The sequence below is a fragment of the Ambystoma mexicanum genome, chromosome 3p, assembly GCF_040938575.1.
Source record: "Ambystoma mexicanum isolate Mex_15411 chromosome 3p, UKY_AmexF1_1, whole genome shotgun sequence".
In the NCBI taxonomy this organism is placed as follows: domain Eukaryota; kingdom Metazoa; phylum Chordata; class Amphibia; order Caudata; family Ambystomatidae; genus Ambystoma; species Ambystoma mexicanum.
Window position 1 is genome coordinate 587,424,963 of NC_090925.1, and position 21,804 is coordinate 587,446,766.

The following is a 21,804-nucleotide window of genomic DNA, read 5'->3' on the forward strand; positions in this document are numbered from 1 at the left end:
CGGCACCTATAAGACACAGAAAAAGAACTCAGTTCAATACAAATACGGAAGGGTCGCATCGCGCTCTCACTCACCTTCAGCGCTACTCATCTCAGCAGCATGTCGCCATCCCCGGATGCCGGCCATCATCTAAGGAAGGAAAGGAACGAAGTTAGAGAACTGTTCAAAAGACTCATTATACTTACCTGTCGGACTCTTGCCAGTGAAGTAACTAGGCAGCAACGAGCCTGCATCAATCAACACGCCCCTGCGCTGAAAGCAGGATGGAGAGCACACTTTCCAAGAAAACAAGGTGAGCTGTGGATCAAAGGAAAGGGTTGGACCCCCGAGAAGAAGGGGTTCAAGCACACAGAGACAATAGGGAGTTAAACTCTACCAATCCTGTGTTTCAGGCCCAGTCTCCAGTCGAGTAGACTCCAAGGAAGGGGTTCGAGGTCAGAACAGGCTGAGTGACGTCCCCATGGATACCAGGTGAGCGTTACAATACCCGGCGAGACTAAAAGTGATATACAACAACAGGGCTCTTTTGTTTGACACTCCAGCGGAGGCCCCGGAAAGGATGGATGGGGAACAGAGCCCGGATGCCGATGTGAAAAGGCGGAGGTCGCGGTGTGTCATGGCACAGGGCCGCAAGCAGGGCCCTTAACCCGCAGAATACGGGAACAAAATGGCCGAAGCTGGAATGATTCTTAGAAGAGTGACACTGAAGACGAACACCCCTCTACCCCCTGAAGTTATCGGGGTATATATACCCGCCCGTAGGGCACCAGGAGACCATGTGCGGTCAAACGGGACAGTCATAACGAGGGAAACCTCGCTGGACCTGTTTTTGGTTTCGGGAGTTTAAAGTTATGGGGGGGAGGGAAAGCAGGAGTTGGCACTAAAGTGGGGGCCTAAAGGGGGAAACACCAAGACCACTAGGAGCTTTCATGAACAGTTCAGTGAAAGAACAGCCTTGAGAGATGCCTCGCTCGGATGCTCAACCACCCGGCACCCATGGCTGACAAAATCAAAATTATGACATGGAATGTCAGAGGCATGAACAGCTTTGTCAAGCAACGTCGCATACAAGTATATATTTAAAAAGATGCAAGGTTGGGATTGCAATGCTCCAAGAGACCCACCTGAGCGCAAAAAAGCTAGAAGCAATTGCCAAGACCTGGCGCGGAACCCTAATAGGATCCTCTTACTCCTATGCCAGAGGGGTCCTGATCTGGATCAGCCCGACCATTCCCATCAAGTTGGCCGGCACCAAAACGGACGACGAGGGGAGGATAGCGCTGGCACATGGCACCATAGAGGGAAACGAGGTATGTCTAATCAGCACCTACGCTCCCAACCACAATGCCACAATCTTCTTCCGCTCACTATACTCACGGCTCAGCCCTTACAGAGATGGCACCATGATATGGGGGGGAGATCACAACTGCACTCTTGATCCCTGTAAGGACAGATCAGATGACAGACACACCCGTCCATCCCCTCCTGCCAAAATTCTAACCACACTAACACATCAGCTCCTACTCCAACATCTGTGGAGGGAACAACACCCGGAACAACGGGAATACTCCATCTACTCTTCACCGCACGCAGTCCACACCAGATTGGATTACATATTAGTGAGCCAAGAGCAACAGGCCGCGTTTTGGGATGCACACTACCTGCCTAGGGTGCTATCTGACCACTCTCCTTTAGCGATCACCTGGGAGGTTCTCCCGCCCAGGCCTCCGGTGCCCACCTGGAGGCTCAGGAGCGAGGCCCTGCTCGACTCAGCTTTCCGGGAGCACATACAGGAAAGCACAGAGGAGTATTGGCAGTCGAACCTGAATAGCGTGAGGCATATAGGCACGGTGTGGGAAACATATAAGGTGGTCATGAGGGGGGACATGATTGCAACGGTGGGAGGCGCTCAAAGATCCATCATAGCCTCACTAGAGCGCACCGAAAAAGAGCTGGGAGATCTGGAGGGGAAGGCTGACTCAACCCCAGAACACCTGCAGAGGGAGATCGAACTTAGACAAACCTGCCTAACTCACTGGGAGGCCCTGGGGAAATTAAGTTACGCCAAACACACCGAGAGAACCCACGCCCTGGGGGACAAACCCGGAAAACTATTAGCCTGGCTCTATAAGAGGCAACCCCCCCCCCCCCCGGACACCTATCTGCTACATTCGCAAACCAGACAGCACCACTGCGCACACGCAGACGGAAATAAACTCCGTCTTTTCTGATGTCTACCAAGACCTATACTTCGATGCCACATCCCCTACGGACATCGAAATAGATGATGTCTTGGATATTGTTGGGCTACCCAGATTAGACACGCAGATGGCAAAAGCCCTTGACGATCCCATCACACCCGATGAGGTGAAGGCAACCATTAGATCCCTGCCGTCTGGAAAATCAACAGGCACGGATGGTCTCCCGGGGAAATTCTACAAGACATACGAGGAGAGTCTAGCCCCTTTACTGGCCCAAGTGTTCAATGAGGCTTACAAGACGGGCACCCTCCTTGAAACCATGAGGGAAGCCGTTATCATTCCCCTCCTGAAACCTGGAAAGGACGGTGCGGAGTGCAGCTCATACAGGCCCCTCTCCATGTTAAATGTATACAATAAGATCCTAACGGCCCTGCTAGCGCAGAGGTTGCGTAGAGTGATCCCCCTACTGATACACCAGGATCAAATGGGCTATGTGCCCGGACGCTCCATCACTGAAAACCTGCGCAGGCTCCACCATGTAATATACAGCATCCAAAGTAGGCCCCTGAAATACGCGGTGGCGTCCTTAGACGCTACCAAAGCTTTCGACTCTGTACAGTGGAAATGGCTGTACGCCACCATGATAAAAATGGGGATAGGGCCTGTCTTCTTGAAATGGACCCAGCTGGTATACACTAATCCCACTGCCAGGGTACGCACTAATTAAACCTACTCCAATAGATGGGCCCTCCACAGGAGCACGAGACAAGGATGCCCGCTTCTCCCCATGCTATATATCTTGGCCATAGAACCCGTAGCAGCTTACCTACGACAGGAATATGGAGATGGGGGCATAGAGATAGACGGCGTAACCCACCTAATCTCAATGTACGCCGATGACATGCTACTATACCTACACAACCCTGAACACCGCCTCCCATACATCCTGGAAACACTAGACGGATTCCACAGATACACGGGGATCCAGATTAATGAAGACAAATCTTGCCTCTACCCCTTCCCTGCGCTGTGCGGCAACAAATATGGACCCCTCCCCCTTGGCCCTCCAATGGAAGACAACCTCCTTCAGATACTTTGGAATCACTATACATCGAACCCCCAGAACTGAACACATTCTCAACACGGTTAGAGCCAAGGATGCCCTGGCGAAATCATTGGACTTCTGGGGAAAACTGCCGCTCTCTGTGGCAAGGAGGGCTGGCCTCCTCAAAATGGTGGCGCTGCCCCGGTTACTACACAATTTCACCAACGTCCCATTCAATATCCCCCCTCCCTTCTTCAGGGAAATAGACAAACTTTGCAGACGCTTCTTGTGGCAGGGAGGCAGACACAGAGTGGCGCTAGAGACATTACAGAGACCCTATGAAAGGGGAGGCATGAAAATCCCCAACTTCGAACTTTACTACTTGGCAAGTCAGCTCAAGCATGTAGTGAAAAAATGGATGGCGGACGAAACCACAACAGACACTCAACTCTTACAACCAGCCTTGCTTCGGCTGCTACTCGGGGACCTACTCTGGTTTCCGACCGCCACACTGCAAAACAGTCCATACCTCGTTAAGCTGGGGACCCAGCTGTGGAAACGCGCCTGCCAAACTGTGAAGAGTGGATGATCCGTACTCTCCACAAATCCCCATAGCAGCAATCATGGCCAACAGACCCTGGGGACAAACGGAAACACGTAGCCAATGGGAGCCCCACGGTGTGGCCACACTGGGGGACCTGGTTCAAGAAATAGAGATACTAACGTTTGCAGAACTCAATGAGACCACGGGTCTACCGCCAGTGCAGTTCTTGCTCCATAGAGCTGTGGTGCGGAGCATGGTGGACAGATGGCCAGAAGCCACGAACATGGTAACAGAGCACAAGGTCATCGAAAGCATGCTAAATGCGGCCGAAGGGGGTCATGAAACCTCACGACTATATGGGGCACTAACGGAGGGCACGACCAGAAACAAGCTCAAAAGTAGGGTGGAGTGGGAGCACAAACTGAGCCTGGAATTTGATGAAAAGGAATGGGAGAAAATAACTCACTATCACAAAAGAATCTCCAGAAACGCACGCCTGCAGCTCATCCAGTTTTACATAACCAACAGAGCATACCTCACACCAGAGGCGATTTCCAAGTTTAGAGGAGCGGGGATCCAAGTATGCCTCAAATGTAATGAACCCAGGGCTGCTATGACTCACGTGTTCTGGGGATATCCAGTGATACGGGAGTTCTGGACATAGGTCGCGGCAAAAATGGCAGGGGTGGGCATCGACGTGGAGGTGTTGACACTGGCGACTTGCATCTTGGGCAGATAGACGTAGCAGGAAAAACAAGCCTCTAAATAAACTCAAGGTGTAACGCTCACCTGATTCTCGCAGAGGCGCCGGTCTTGACTGGGCGACTACCGTATCTTCAAAGGTGATGTGCAGCACCCGGTTGGCTCTTTGGGCTGGACCTCTGTGCCCTGTATGCCTGACGTGCAGAGGAAGATGTCTGCAGATAGAAAATACGGGGTTAATGAACTGGGGTTATTGGGGTGTCCCTATCTCTTTCCTCTTCTCCTCTCCTGTAGACCCCCACAGGTTAACGCTCTCACCTTAGGTAAGTGAATGCCGAGCTCTCCATCTGCCTCGGGGCAGGGTGCTGTAACCAGTTTCTTCACTGGATAGGTAGCGCAGGCCTCTTGACTTCAGAGGACTGCTGTCCGTCGTTTACTGCACGAACGGTAAGTTTCGAGTAACTCAAATGTCTTTAAAGTCTTTAATAATGATGTCTCTTGTTTTGCAGGGTTCCGGCGATGGCGGATGACGGGCTGAAGTGAGTTGAAGATGGAGCCCGTGTGATGAATAGAAGCGCCTGGAAGCACGTAAGTAAGCGCTTGTTGCCAGCTTCACGAAGCGCTCTAACTGTCTTTTTATTTTGCAGGTACAAGTTCGGAGCGGCTGCAGGGTGCCGGGATACCCACTGGGTTAGATGTGGAAAGGAGTAATGGCACGTGAGTATTAAAGTTCCCCAATGTCTTTAAACGCACCTTGTTTTGTCTTTCAGATGCGAGATGCAGCGCCGACGGCCTCCGGAGCGTGCAAAGAGTTGGTAAGCTTTTGTCTTTCAGATGCCGGAATGCAGTGTGAAGACCTCCGGAGCGCACGAAGAGTAGGTAAGCCTTTGCCTTTCAGATGCTGGAATGCTAACCTGTTCTTTCTTGTCTTTATAGGTGTTGCTGAAGACTGGATTCAGGATGGTAAGCCTTTTTCCTTAGGCCCAGGACCGGATGCAGAAGACACGATGAGCATTCTGCTGCAGAGGGTGCAGAATAACGCAAAGCAAGATTCATCCACCGGGTGTGGTTTAAATAGCCTCCTGTAGTGCTTAGGTGTCTCCTTCCACAGCCACGCCTAAGTAAGAAAAGAGTTCCTGGTAAAAAAAGAGTTCCTGCCTCCCAGAAGAGTTCCAGTGTTCTGAATCTAGGGAGTGGCTCCAGCCCCACCCAACAGGAAAAGTAGTTCCAAACAGAAGAGGATCAGAGGCTCAACTGGCAGGCAAGTAAGCAGCATGGTCTGTTGCAGGTAAGTCCACCCAAGCATTAGGAGCCCGGCGCTTCCAGCGCTGGGACTGGGCATATTTATGAGCCTGGTGCCACTGGCGCCAGGACTGGGTCCAAAAGGTCCCAATTGGGACTGGTTGGCACTCGGAACCTGGGTTATGGATCTGCTTCCAAGGGAGTTGGGAAAACCCTGACCTCTTGGAAGCAGAGATCATGACACAAGGCCCTAATATACATAACAGCGAAAAGACGCATAGCCATGGGATGGAGAAGCCCGAAAAACCCAAGTGTGACACAGTGGTGGGGGGACCTCCTGCGGTGTGTGACTGCCGAAACTGGAGCGTGGGAGACCGCGCTACAGGAACAGAGGCTGGACAAAAGCAGAGATCTGCATCAATGGGTGGCGCTGACGGTGCTATCTCAGAGGACCCAGACAACCCTAACTCGAATGCTGGCACAGCGAGGTCTGATGAACAGACTGTGGTCTTGGGGGAGTGGGAGGGAAGGGAGGGAATTAATGATGGATGTATTTGATTGTTTGCACTGATAATACTGGATGTTTGTTTATATTGTTAAACCAATAAAGACATTTTAAAAAAAAACAAAAAAGAATGTGGATCCTTTTTCATGTGCCATTCCTGTGGTTCTGTCTTTTTTGCTTTCGTTAGCCCACAAGGGCCTGCAAGTGGGTACCATTGAAGGTTACCTGGCGGTGCTGTCTATATTTAAGCGCTCGTCTGAGGAGTGTTCTTACTTTAAGATTCCTTTAATTTTGCAGTTTCTGAAAGGGCTCACTAATGTGTCCCCCCCCCGTCACCTTTCCAGGTGCCTCGTTGGGATTTGAACTTGGTTCTAAAATTCCTAATGGGTGCTCCATTTGAGCCTTTACATTCTTGTCCTTTGAGACTGTTGACCCTTAAAACTGTATTTTTAGGTGCAGTTACTTGCGCTCGCAGAGTGAGTTGCAGGCACTATCTGCTAAGCCACCCTTCACGGTGTTTCATAAGGACAGGGTTGTCCTTAGGGTTCGTCCTTCTTTTCTTCCGAAAGTTGTGTCGGAATTTCATTTGCGCCAGAAGGTCATTCTTCCAGCGTTCTATCCTCCTCCACATCCTGGTAAGGAAGAGGAGAGGCTCGATAGGTTGGATCCTAGGAGAGCTTTAAGTTTCTACATCTCGCGCATGTCCCGGGTCAGAGTGGATGATCAACTCTTTGTAGGATACGCTGGAAGGCGTTTGGGACAAGCTATTACTAAGCAGACTTTGTCTAGATGGATTATCTTGACAATTTCTGAATGTTACCGCTTGGCAGGTAAGGACCCTCCGGTAGGCTTACGGGCCCATTCTACTAGAGGTGTGGCTGCCTCTACTGCCCTGCAGAGGGGTGTTCCCATTCATAACATTTGTGAAGCAGCCACGTGGGCCTCTGTCCATACTTTTGTCAAATACGTTTTGTCAAACACTACTCCTTGGATTCTATCCATGGGCAAGATCTGGCATTTGGCAAGGCGTCCTTTTATTCTGCAATTTAATTGGCCATTCTAAAATTCTAAATTATTTTCCCACCTCCATACGTTGGTACTGCTTTGGGAGTCTGTCAAAAATGTGGAATATGTCGGAGGAACCAATCCCTTTAAAGAACAAGTTACTTTCTTACCTGGTAACGTTCTTTCGATGGGATGTTCCGACAACGTATTCCACATCGTACCCTCCCAACCTGCCCCGCTACAGAATTTCTTATGCGATTTGCTGCTTACAATTCCGCAAGGCTTTCTGTGGTCATACTGGCAGAATATTGGTGCCACACGTTCTGGGGAAAAAACTACAACTGAGGCTACGGGCGTTGTGGGTCCTACTTATAACATCCGGTGACGTTGGCTCGACTGAGGCCCTCGAGGACAGCGTGTCGATGTCTTCGACGCAGAAAATTTTCCGAAGCTGCACAGCTGTGGGGATTACCTGTCATAGATGTGGAATGCGTCGTCGGAACATTCCATCGAAAGAACGTTACCAGGTAAGAAAGTAACTTGTTCTTTTATTGGTACTAGTTGTGTCAAAGGACATGTATTTTGGGTGGCAGGGCTTTGGGGGGTGAGGGGGTTTGTAAGTGTGTGTAATCTGGCTTTGCGGTCAGTAGACAGTGGCCCTGAAAAACGGACATACAGAAGGCCGTGTCACGCTGCGTGAATTGGTGTACATCTCTTCTTGGGGAGGCAGCCGGAAGGGAGGTCTGAGGTGAGTGGCAGCAGCGAGGTGGGGTGTGGGCCAGGGCCACTCATCGGAAAACTGGTGGGGGGAACCGAAATAGACAGGGAAGGGTGGTGGGCAGAAGACTGACCTAGTCAGAGCGGCGGCTTTTGTGACTGACATACGCAAAGTGGGTCTTTTGTTATGGTTGGTTTAAAAAGACTTGAAATTTCACCTGAAATCTGAAAGTTGAATAATTAATTTGAGCCAAGTCACACATGCCACAGCGCCACATAGTAACCATCGCTGGAAGTTCACCTCCAGTTCAGAGCCACATCAGCAAGGCATTGTAGATATACAAATTGTCCCAATTTTCCTGGAGCAAAACACATGCATTTGGGCTCATTTGCATACCCATAATGCCTTGCTGATGTGGCTCTGGAGTTGGCGGTGAACTTCAGCGATAGTCACTAGGTGGCACTGTGGCTTGTGTGACTTGGCTCATTATTCTAATACATGGATACATCTATATATCCCTTGTTTAACACAAATTCTAGTAATGCTTTTAACACACCAAATTCGGATGTAAATGGTATACAGATTGAACATAATGTGGGCTACCTTTTGTATCTTCAGAAATGGCATAGCTTAAACTGCATAAACTGTACAAGTAACATTATCATACATTTGTTAATTGCTTCTACTGCAAAATGTCAGAAGTACCTATAAAGACCATGTCTCAGTGATTAACAGCCAAAGATCTAATGTCTTTCGTGCTAAAACTTACATCATGAAGCAGATCGTTTAACGCTATACACTTTTGGGAGTTATGAATTAGTGGCATAAATCAAAAGGCTGGGACACAGTGGAAATAAATTAAATATTGATGTAAGTAATGAACTTGAACACCTTAATAAAAACGCACAATGAAAAAGAAAAAAAAGAATCCGTTTCTAGAATCATCCTGACATTCATGCAAAACAATTGATAGAAATGTCTCTGGCCGTGTTAGTAGGGGTTAATTGCAGCTGATTCAACTCCGTTTTGATATAGAGCCACACCAAATACTGTCTACATCATGTGTTCATTGTTTGAGTTAAGTAGGTCTTCACATTATTTTAAGAGTTCCCTTCATTCTCTGTTTTTCATTCTATTAAAGAATTGAGTTTGACATATTCACATTATGTTGCATGCATTTACATTTTACCAGTGCTGCCTAAGAAAGCGCTGCAAAATTGCACCAAAGCAAGTCGAGTTAGGAGACCTTAGGCCAGTCGCTGAAGCAAAGGCATGTCCCTCCATCTTGGGCAGACAGTCATGGAGAGCAAAGTAAGCAAGTTAACCTTTTATGCGAGTGGGCAGTGCGTCTACAACCATCAACGCCTTTCTTTGTACAATCCATGCTTTTGAGACTGCAGCAGGCTCCATTGAAGGAATTCTAAATGGATTTTGTGATCCCTAATGCAAAAAAGACACATCCTATAAGGGATGAACATTGCTACAATGATTCTGTGTCCGGCACAGTACTCCCCTAGACTCTGGACAAAAGATTGGGATGTAATCGGCCTGTTAGTAGTGTAGAACAAATCAAACAGTTTGTATTTTTTTCCATGAATCCTTCTCTTTTCAGCTTAGTTTTCCAAGCATGGGCAGTTTTCCATGATTTCATGTGTTTAACGGTGGGATGTTTAATTTAGAAATATTTTAAAGGTGGAAAGTAAAATGGGGTAAATAAATTACGGGCTTGACAAAAATTGAAGGCGTATAGGCAATTGTGTGAAGTTTGCAGTCTTAAGAGCTAGTTCCAATTTATCAATGTACCCTAAATCTTAGACACTTTCTAAATGAGAACCCTAGAAAGAAAATAAATGTGGGGCCGCCAATTGGCAAAGGTAGGCATCTCTGGATAGCTTGTTTTCTGTGCTGACAACTCTGCGCTCTATTAGGCACATTTACTTCTCCATTTATTTCCAAATTAAGGAAGGCAAGTAACAAGGGAACATGACGAATACACACATTCAAGTTGGAAGTAGAGTAGGGTGATGTGCAGTGAAACAGTCCTGGCATTTGCCACCTTCCACCCTTGAACTGATGCTAATCTCCAGCTACCTTGTTGTCTAACTTCACTTGCTATGGCTGCAGTCTTGAAGAGTCTCCTAACTCCAGTAGGGGAGGATAGCTCAGGGGCAACACTTTTGTCTTGGAAGCAAGACCACACAGAGCAACACAAGATCGAATCCCGGTCCCTTGCTTAATGACTGGTTCCTGGTATTGGGTGCATTATACAAGATAAATTAATGAAGTCCTAATTAATGTAACAGTGAAGAAGAGGGGTGTTAACAAGTGTAAACATTCTGATGTGATGGACTGTGGTGTCCACAAGGTTCATAGTCTAACTTTCCTCTCGCTCAGAAAGATATTACAGCAAGGTTCAGTATTTTAAAGATCAGAAAGGCACTTTCATTATATATATTTTTTACATCTGCATTTACGGTATACATTTGATTCAATGAATTTACAGCAATTATTTTAATTAAAAATAGTATTATGTTAAGTGTTGATTTTCAACAACAATATTTTTTATGTGTATTTATCTAGTTTTTCCTGCATGGCTCTGACTTGAACTCCCTTCATGGAAACATCCCCAGGAACATCCTTCCTGAGCAGTTTGGGGGCACTGCTGGGAAGCTCGACATAACGGCCTGGAATGAGACCTTGCTGTCATCAGAACATGATTTCATACAAGAGTTCTGTCAACCAGGTCCTCTGGGTGATGGCTCACTCTATGGACTCCTAAGGGAGAATGAAGTGTCTGAAGTACAGTGTGAAGATGCTCTTCGAGGAGTGAAATCCCAGCTTTATTACTGTTATTAACTGGCAGGGAGTCTGTTAGTGTTGAAGCTGGCTGGACGGGCCTAAACTACTGATGCCATCCTTGAAATCCTGCATGCTGAGTGAACTATTGCTCAGGCTACCAGACAAAAGCACAAATGGAAATGCCTGTGGCACAGTATAAATGCCAATGCCATGTAATCAAGAGGTCACATTTAGAGACGTTTATTCTGTTATTTTTACTGCCCCGCTGTTGCCATTCCAACTTCTAATGGACAGATGTTTCTTTACTGTTCTTTCTAGAAACTGTTCTGGAGTACTTCAAGTATTAAATTAACTGGAAATGTAAAAGGGACAGAAGAGCATGAATGTCGTGCTCTAATGGCATCCATGCTGCTTATGGGTAAGGCTCGGCAAATCTCTGCCTGACAGCAAGTTAGCAGCACACTTGAAGACATGCTGGTAGCCAAATATTGCGCTTGAACTGGCACCTGAGATTCAGTGGCCATATGAAAGGCTACGCTCACTTGCTGGTTCTCTTTGAGTTTTGCTTGGGTGTTAGAGTGAAAAGGGCTAATCCCCACAAGAGAACTTGAGCTGTAGCCACTGAGGGCCTCTGTTGTCTTTTTCACACCTAATTCTCTGGCTGTGGAATTTTACTTTGTATTGTGCTTGTTTTGTTAAGTTCCTTAAAGTCTGACAAAGAGACATTTGTGGTGGTTTGTTTGTAATTTGTTTTCTTTATTATTCTTCCTTATACCAAAAAAAGCCAATTTAGAAATATGTGTGAAAATATTTGTTTGTCCATCGATGTGTAATATTTTTTGTAACCCTTTTTCTTTAACCTCGTTCCACCAGAGAAAAAAATAAGAAAGCAGCTCGGCAAACTTTTTTCGAAACCCTTGTGAAAACCTTTTCCTTTGTGCCCCCTCTCCTACGCAGAAGTTGCTATTGATAAAGAAAAGCAGCAGCAACATTTCTTTAGGAGAATTTTCTCTTCGGAGGAGGGGATGGATGTTGGGGAACATCTGGTTGTAGAGCCGCAGCCTCCAGAGGTTAAGTGGTTGCAGAGCAGGTGGCGGATTGCGAGGAGATATGGCTATGAGGCAGTAGGAGAAAGAGTGGCAGCCGAAGGACGAATAGTGGAAAGAGGAGGAGATAGCTAACCAAACTGATACTAGTGACTCTCGTCCTCCGTAAGGGGGGCAAAGTGGGCCAGAGGACAGGAAGGGTTCTTTTTGACACTTGCTGTGCCTGGGAAAGTGAGCCTTCATGATCGCCTTTTTTGGCATGCAGGTACGCATGGCCTGCATGCATTGTGTGGTGCTTTTCAGCCGAAGAAGCTGGAGGACAGTACAGTCTAGGATGCTGTGGATGCTCACTTGTTTGCTCATAGCTCCAACACCCCTGCTCTACTATATTGAGCAAGGATAGGCTGACAGTATCTCTTTGTGGAAGTGGCAGGAAGCAACTGTTGTGTATTAAGGCAAACCTGTGAATTATTTGGAGGTGCCATCATTTCATAGTGGGGGCACTCTGAGAAATGTTTTTGTCGTTTTGTCTCTCCTGTAGGAGGGAGAAGCTGAAGTGCTGGTTAATTTCATTGGATCATTCTTCAACATTGGGAGCTGCATGGCTTCTCCTGTGGTCAGTTAGAATACCCGGAGCTGCACAAGTGTCTTTCTGAAACTACACTGACAGGAGGGCAGTTTAGGGACTATATGGGCAACTTACATGTGATGGATCATCATTATCCCAACTAGTGTGAGATGCTTTAAGTGCATACGCATCCATCATATGAGCTGCTGAAGATCCGCTTATGATCTTATGACCCAGCTATAATGAGGATTCCAGATTCGAGTGAGCATTATATGCTGCAGTATCACTGTCTCCAGACTACCATTATCAGTAGTGTTCCCAGAAAGTGGGTCAGCTGGTGTAGAAGACAAGAGGAATGTACTTCCTGGTGATGAAAAAGACCATGTTCTTGAACTCTCTGAACTCTGCTCATCATGCAATTTTTAATTTCCTCCGACCAGATCTGAATCTTTGCAAATTGTGACTATCCCGTTCTGCTGGGTTCTCCGTATTCTCATGCGGCAGAAAAGCAACCACTTTGATCTTGGGTTGAGAAATGTTGCTTAGAGTTGTTTCATGGTGTTTTTATTTAGGCCATCTATGGATCCACTTCCAAGTTTGAGAGCACACCCTTCACCTGTTATAGCAGCTAAACCTGCGTAAGTACCCTCACCAAGTGATGTACAGTACCTGCATATATACACCATGATCTTCTTAGAAGGCCATCTCGCACAAAAGGCAGCAGGTGCAACTGTCTTGGCAAGACGACTGCCCCATCTAATGTTAAACTGTTACATTTGCAATAATCTATGATGACATTGCATTGTTTATTTAGCTCAAAAAAGGTCTGCGAGCCCCTCTACCGAGAATAAACATTGCCAAATTACTTGTTCTCTTGGAAGGTGCCCACTCTGGAGGGGCAAAAACCACGTTTTAGCTCACTGTATGTTTCACACAGGCGAAATATCCATTTGCATATCAGTCTGGTCCCACCCACTTGGGCAGTCCACCACTGAAATACTAGACAATTCTCCCATGGAAGAGTAACAGCAACCCCAGACACATGTTTCAGCCTAGAGCCTAGCCAAGCCTCATCAGTGAGGTGAAGCTGTATCTCTCTAAGCACAGTGAGCAAGGGGTCAATGTCTGAATTACACTGGATAACTTAGGGTAAAACCCCAAATTCCTAAATATTAACAGTTCTGGGAGCCCTTCTACCGAGAATGACCACGACCAAATAACCTGTCCTCTGGGAAGGTGCCCACTCAGGAGCGTCTACAACCACGTTTTAGATCACTGTACTTTTCACAGAGGAGAAATCTACATTTGCATATTAGTCTGGTCCCACCCACTTGGGCAGTCCAGCACCGAAATACTAGGCAATTCTCCTCTGAACTAGAGTACCAACAGCAACCCCAGACTTGTGTTAACTTAGCAGGTCTAATATGTGGCAAGTAGAATTTTACCATGTGACATTTGCGGTCTTCAAATTGTTCTATGGAAACATGTAGCACATCTGCAATTTGTGCAGCACATTTCTAGCACTGTGGGCTCAAGAGGTTTGAGCTGATCATCTGGGCCACTGCAGTAATTTCTTCACAAGCTGGCAATTGCTGAGAAATGTGGCGCCACAAAGTGAAGGACATGCACAAAGCAATGAGCGTGCATGATCTTGACAATTCTTAGAGCAATAAGGGTATTCAACCAGCAACAAAGCCCCCCTGTAAGGTGTTGTGGGCTTAGACACTATGCTTCCGCCACCACCACCTCTCCCCTTCTCCAAAAAGTAAATTCCTCTGCTACCTCTGCCTATACATCTTTGGTTACACAATGTGGCTTGGTGCTGAAATGCATGCACATGCGACTCCTTTGGATTACTTTGAGGTCTCTCTGAGCTGGCTGGCCAAGAGAGGGTTTCCCAGGCACAAAGTCAGTGCTCTGCCCACTGGTCCACAGGTCTATGGTGAAGTGAACATTTTGGCTCTCGCACTGATCTAGTGCAAGCCCAAATGCAAAAACGATATTGTCATACAACTCAAGTATAACCTTGCATGAAAAGGTACGCCACTTAGGATTTCTGGGAGGGGGGTCAGCTTTAATTGTGTACCAGCAGAAACCAGGCTTTTCAACAAAAGAATGTGACAAGTGGTCTGCAGACCATATCACCAGGTTTGCATTGATCAATCACACTCTCTCATGCAATCTATTTTTGTTTTTGTCCATGCTCAAATACCTCCATCACACTGATCAGTCCCAAATGGGTATCACTATGGGAAGTGGAGGTGAGGCTCTGCATCCAAAAAACCGATGGCCCAACAGCATTATTCTTTGGGGTGCTGGTATGGTCTGGAGGTGGTATTGTGGTTGGTTGCTAGTGGGAGGACTGCATTTGAGGTCTTATGAGTTCATACAGGTTTTGTGCATGGTTGCACGTCATATGGTATCCTAAAGCTGTGGGTCCCAGACTTCCCCCGATACAGTTTTCTTGCACAAAATTAAGATGGTAAGATGCTGAAGATTTACACTTTCGGTTGTTACTCTTGTTTGAAAGACATTATAAACCGATGGAGGAGTGGCTCTGTCTTTCCCTTCTGCCTCGGTAACTGGTGGTGTCCTCTTCTCCATAAATTGTTTCCAGAATCATGTTGCTTCAGCCTGTACTAAGATGAGTCATAATTTGTTTTCTAGGTCATCACCATCGTATTTATTGCCAGACTCAATGGATGTGGCTGATGGTGGAGTCCAGGAACTTCCCATATCCTGCTCCTATACGCTGGGTATTGTTTCTCTAGCCTCATCCTGCTCCTCTACACTGTGTTGTTTCCTGTAACTCAATGTGCTCCTTTACACTGTACTGTTTCTCTTGTTTGTCAAAGGATGCAATCCGCACCTCTTCCCCTACCACACAAACAGTATAGTAAACCCTACATCTTTTCTGATCCCTTGTACAGGAGGGGCTGTGGAATGCTGCATTAATTCAATTTCAATTTAGGACACAGAACTCTGGCAACGTTGTGCACACAGAAGCTGCTACAGCTGGTGTAATGTGCCCTTTGCCAGCACGCCCTCCCTTTCTCTGTGTTTGCATTTTAGAGGGCCATTTCTCCTGCTTCTGAAGGGAAACGTCACATGCATGTATGTCATGCAAGGTAGACACTTGTATGATCTCCTTCCAGGGACTAGTAGCCATTAGATGATGGTGTTTGTATTGCACAATCTTGTTACAATGAATGAATGTTCTCTCTTGCCTCCAAACCATTCCAACACTTTCTTCGAACTAGTATTTTGCCTCATCACAAAAACATGACTCTGTTATAGCCACGTAATGTTTTCTCTTCCTGCCTCCAAACATCTGAGAATTTGTGTTTTTCGCAGCTAGGTTTATTTCTCATCCATTACAAAACTTTGTATTCAGTGATTATATTTATTGGGTTTGCCAATCTACTGCTCCAAATAATTCCAAGACCTTTTCTTTGCTGCCAGTGTTTTCTCATCCCCTGTAAAATTATATCACACCCAGTTACAGCCACTGAATGTAATCTCCTGCCAATCTCCAAATTTGTGATTTTACTCCTCGCTCTCCAATTACTGGTAAGAAATCTCTTGTGTGTATGTCATGCAATGTTCTCATTGGTATTCTCTCCTTCCCTAGTAGTACCAATGGTATTTCAATTAATTACTGTTAATGTTACACCTTTTCCACCGCTAAAGCCTGTTCCAAGGCTATCAGCAACCTGTAGCCTCTGTCTACAAGACTGATCACGAATTCAAAACATGCATAATCTATTTGGACCATTTGAGCCCTAACTTACAGAAATCTATCTGTCCAGACCCCGGAAAATGTTTTGAATGCTCAGTTCTTCCATCAGCCAATATTTGAGTGATTTGCAATCGTGTCGAGTAAGTTCACCCAGCTTAGTTATGTGGGTGGTGTTCTTATTGGCAATTAATCCCCCACTGCCTATGTTAGAATAAAAGATATTGTGTTCGTTTCTTTTCCTACTTGTAGGCAAAGAGCACATGATTGAAAACCTATTTAGGCACCAATATCCAAGCTATTTAAACGTATTGTATATTAGAATTAAGATTTTCCTTCTTTAGAAGTTACACGAAATGTGCATAAAGTACCCCACCCAGCGTTTGATTCCAACTCTAACTGCTCAAAACGGTTTCCTCACCAGCTGTGTCCTACTGATGTAAAAGATGTATGTGAATTACTAAAAGGCTAGCGGTCAATTGCAGGCAGTGGTGCAGGCTCTAGCCATGCTAGATTAGTGGAGTGGAAGATCTCTTGATAGTTTTCTGAGCACACAAAAAACAATTATGCCTTAGCGCAGTAATGTCTCTATTGCTTAGAGAGTGGGCATTTAATGTTCCCCTGCCCCCTTCCTGGAGAGTGGCTCTTTGTGGCCCCTTAAGAGTAATAAGGCAGCCCTTGGGACCCTGTTGCTCACTCCACACAGCATAGGTCTCTTTTTGTGGGGCTCTTTCCAAGGCTCTACCCAATCAAACATCTGGGAAGCTTTTGCCCATCTCCTACAGAGGAGGAAATTAAATCCCTGCTCGCCAAAGATAGTTTGCTGTGGGGAAGGTGACCAGATTTACATTAGTACCGAGGGCCCATATGAGAGCCACGCTTACATCCCGTCTTCTTTCCGAAGGGGCCTAACCCATCAAGCGCTTGTAAGGGGCAGAAAAATAAGAAGAGGATATTGATTTTCTGTGAGATCATATCACAGCTGCAGTCCATCTCTGCAGCGTACCCTTGCCTCAAACGGCCATTGATCCTTTTTAGGGGTAAAATCCCTATCTCAATTTAAGATCTTCCCCCTTCACCTCTGGCTTTCATCCTCAGCTCTAAGTACTACTTATGCCCCTCAATGGTTTTCAATTAATAGGATTGCTCAGGGGTTACAGGATACTCAACCTTGCGGATCCCTCTGCAAGAATTCCTTTAAATCTCCCACAATAACCCAGTGATTTTCCAAATAGATGTGATTGGGGTAAGCCCAGAGGTTTCGTTTTTCCAACTTGACAAGTGAATTCTTAACCTAATTCAGCCAGTGTTGGTGTATATGCCCCCTGCCCTCAGCCAAAAAATGTTACACCCCATAAACTGGCTCCCCACTTGTTCTCATCTTTGTACTATTGTACAGGCACCCTTTTTGGAAATGCCTCCACCATCTGTAAATGTGTTATTGTAAGTAATTTCTGATTGTATTTATTTGAAGGACAGATATGTCGATTTCAAATACATAATTATCCATATACGCTGAAGGCTCTTCCTTAGCCCAGATACTGTGCCATAGGCTTGGTGGTTTCATCTTTGCCTAGGAATTAATTCTTTTTACCCCAGCTTATCACTCGGCAACCTGTTGGGTGTTCCTTGGGTAGGGTTAATCGGGGCAGGCGGGGGTGGGGGTTGCCAAATAGATGTAAATGTATTTTCAGACATCTTTCCAGGTTGGAGCAGCCCCAGAGCTCGCTACCAGAGTGCTCTCACCATAGCTGTGACTTGATGCGCAGATCGAGGGGTGAACGGGGATCTAGCGACAATTTTCCTGTAAAATCTCCAGAATCTCCCAGCCATTTAAGTCAACAAGAAAGTACATTTTAGACTGCCAAGATCCTGCAGAAGTAAATTTCATCCCCTGATAGTGTAATTCAGAAACCACTCAAACCCTCTCCTTAGCAAGTAATTGTTGGTTAGCCTTTTTCCTTGCTGTATGATCCAGAAACTGCTAGTAGTTTCATGATGACACTATCTGTCCTTGCAGAGGGAACTACATCGTTGGCCAAAAGCAAAACATGGCCCTTCCTGAAGTCCATGTTGGAGGGGAAAGTTGTTTACCGGTGCAAACAGCAAAATTCTTTCCATGGATCCCCTTTCATTGCTTACGCCTGCTCTCCATTTGTGGCTTAAACATGACCATGCGAACTTGCCATTCTTTTAAATTTTATGCAATTCCTTCCTTGGGTTCCGAGAGTTGGGGAAACAAAGTTCACACAAATAATTTAAAAGTGCAACTGCAAGACCATGTACACTCACTTTGGATATTGTGTGACCACAAGTCACTAACTCTATTCATTTTTTAGGTAACTGCTTTGCCAGTACCGCTCCTGTCAAAAAAATTAACACAGCATTTTGTTGGCAATAAAAGGGAACCAATTGCTTTGTCAGCATAGTGGCTAAGAGGGGATATGAAAACCTACTTTATGACTGTATATTGCAATGCTTTTCTGTTTCAGGACCAGAACAAAAGCGCTTCTGTTGAGTGTTTTAATTTTTACTTGAACAGTGTAAAATGTAAATAACCATGGAAATTGTTTATTCTTCTATGTATATTTTATACCACATATGGGCCAACATATTGCAAAATAAAAGTTGTAAATACGTGATTATATATTTATGGTTACATTATATTGTTTACCAGAACACAGCATTTGGTTTGGCATGTAAATGTATTTTTACAGCTTGTCTTGAAGGTTTTTATTTTGTATGGTACATTTCTGTTACATTTTCTTTCACATGCAAAGAATATTAAAGTTTCCGTGGTTTTACGAGTCCTGAGTTGTCTTGTACAGTTTGTTGATTGCACTTTTCCTTATCTATATTCTGAATGTATTGTATGGGAATCTAATTATACTAGGCACCATGGAAGTTGAAGCATTGCATATAAGTATAAGGCTGTTCTTGGTGACAGCTCAAAATCCCTTTTTTTCCATATAAAAAAATAAATATAAAAGTGGGCAGCCGAATTTACTCCTCATGCCTTTATTCTTGCCAATGCATTTTGCCTTTCAACAGGACATTGTCATTGGGCCAAGCTTCACTCGACATATGCCAACCAGACTATGGGCATTGGAAAACAAATGATTGATTGGAGGGGAGTAGCGGGGGTGTTATTTAAAGAACATGCAGGCCTCTTGGTGATATTATGGATGTGTTCATTGTCTGGGATGATAGCCTCGATATATTTGATACATTTTCTACTAAACTGAACAATTAGAAATTGACGCTCACTATTAATCATTGTAAAGTAGCAATTAGATCTGATGATTTTTGAACATCAAGATAAGTCAGAGACCCTGAATTAATTGTAACGTAACAGCTAATATTAATTGTATTATTCATTTATATAGCGCTCTTTCTCTGTTTGTATGACCGCAATGCGCTTTGTGGTTGGAACACACTCAGTGACCACAGTCCATGTGCAGGAGTTTCTAAGAGTGTAAATAAAAGACGCAGGTGTGCATTTTTGCTGTCTTAGGACTTAAATGGGCTGGCTACGCTCCAGTAAGCAACCCAGAGGTCAGGCACGTGTGTGGGTGCTCTTGGTGGTTTAGGATAGAGTTCTAGTCCTGAAGATTCAATGTGTACCCAGCTAGACCAAATTTTAGTTTGTTGGTTGTCGCTGTATTTTGATGGTAGAGGTATGTCGGGGGTTTCAGTGTCAACGGCTATGTGTGCTGTTAGACCAGAGTAGCATAGCCAGAGCTGCATCCTAGGGTGCATGGATGGATGGGTGGCCGTGCCTGTGTCTACAGACGTGGTGTAAGGTATACATACCATAAGCTTTACATACCATAAGCTTGATTGGAGTTCAAGTGCAGTGTTCTTTTTCCTCTTGGCTGGTCTCTCTATTCGTGGTCTCCCTGGAACGAAAGTCTGAGCAGTGGGAGAGGGCCCGGAGGGATGAGCGGGCAGGGGTGAGGGAGGATAATAGTTTGTTACGGTGTGCCTCCACGAACGCTACCAGCATCCATGGGATATTGGTGAGTAAGAGTGTTGTTGTGTTTGGGTCTGCATTTCTGTGCGCCTGTCACAAGTGAAGAGTGGGGGAGGGTTTCAAGAGGAGGGAGGAAAAAGCCAGGTTTTTGAGGGCTTTTCTGAATGCCCAGTGATTGTCAATATTGCGAATGTGCAGGTGTAGGGAGTTTCAGATGATCGGCGGTTGCATGGAGAAGGAGGATCTGCCAAGTAGTTGTACTGTGGGACTACTAGGAGAGATGCTGTGCCAGATCTCAGGGTGCTTGAGGGGTGGTACAGGGTGACTTTGTCTTGGAGGAATTGTTGTGAATGGTCCAGTGATTGATGCACATGGCTTAAAAGGTAGTGCATCGGCCAATAGGGAGCCAATGGAGGACATTCAGTGCAGGGCTGATGTGTTCTCTGGGAGGTAGGCTAATAAGCAGGCAGGCTGCTGCGTTTTGGATTCTTTGCCGTTTCCGTAGCTGAAACGTGGTGCGCTTAGGTAAAGGCAGTTTGCGTAGTCTAAGCGTGAGAGGATGATGGCAGAGAAATATTGAGGTAAGGTAAGGGAAGATACGCTTTAGGATGCTTAGGTGGAAGAAACATGTTCTGGAAACTAAGTTGACTTGGTGGGAGAGGGAGCTGTGTCCAGTGTACATCCAAGGTTTTTCACTGAGGTGGAGGTTGCCAGTGGGGGGCCTAGGGATTGCGGCAAGGGAATAGGTTGGAGGAGGAGCAATGTTTTCTCGTAGACTAGGATTTCAGTTTTCCCAGGATTGAGGATGAGGTGGTTGTTCGTCATCCAATATCCGGGAGGCATGATAACAGACCTTGACGGTTGGGGTCTGGAAATTTTGAGGATTTTAAGAATGATCTGCGTGTCGTCTCAGGAGCAGATGAGTGTGGACAGAGGGGAGATAGATGCTCCTTGTGGGACCCATTTTGTTACTGGTCGTGAGATGGAGCTGAGCGGGCAGAGAAGCATGGTTTGTGAACAATTAGAGATGAAAGAGGAGATCCATGAGAGGGCTGTGTCTTTGATTCCTAATATGTAGCCTGTCTAGGAAGATGGTGTGATCAATGGTATTGAAGGCAGCAGATAGGTAAGGGATGAGTACAGCACAGCCTTCTGCATCAGCTGTTCTTTTTAGGTCATCCCAGAGGGACACTAGAGAGAATTCTGTTCCTCAGGGTGGTCTGAAGCCAGAGTGGGCAGGATCCAGGATGTTGTTGGCTTCAGTGAAAAGGCCAAGCTGCTTGTATGCTGTGCGGTCCATGAATTTGGCCATGAAGCGGGTGTTGGAGATGGGCAGGTAGATCTGGGGAGGAGTGGGTAGAGTGTATGTTTTTTTGAGGAGAGGTTTGATGTAGGTTTTTATGGCTTCTGGGAAAGTTTCTGATGCAAGGGAGTGTTTGAGGATTGAGCGTACGATACTGCCTGCACAGGTTGAGGCTAGGATGTTTTTGAGGGTGGGCAGGCAGGGGTCCTCAGGGGAGTCTGACAGGCAGCTTTGTGCTAGGAGCAAGAGGAAATCCTGGTGTGTGATTGAGTGAAAGAGGTGAAAGTTCGTATCAAAGGGGGGTTTTGACAGGGGTTGGGCTGTGGGTGGGTGCATGTGTTCCAATTTAGAGATGATGGTGGAGTGTCTGTCGATAGCGACATTGTGGACGTTTTCTGAAAGCGTGTCAAATGGGGA

The 21,804-nt window shown here is 46.0% G+C and overlaps 2 protein-coding genes across 4 annotated transcripts in view; one reads left to right on the forward strand and one right to left on the reverse strand.

The window, feature by feature from the left end:
* TTPAL (alpha tocopherol transfer protein like) overlaps window positions 1–18,921 on the forward strand; it is a 173,477-nt gene extending 154,556 nt beyond the window's left edge. The window contains exon 5 of the mRNA XM_069651331.1: window positions 10,543–18,921. Coding sequence (XP_069507432.1) covers window positions 10,543–10,818 — 276 coding nt within the window. The 3' untranslated portion in view covers window positions 10,819–18,921. The remainder of the gene's footprint in view (window positions 1–10,542) is intronic.
* SERINC3 (serine incorporator 3) overlaps window positions 1–21,804 on the reverse strand; it is a 967,471-nt gene that overhangs the window by 161,338 nt on the left and 784,329 nt on the right. The gene's annotated exons all lie outside the window — the stretch shown is intronic.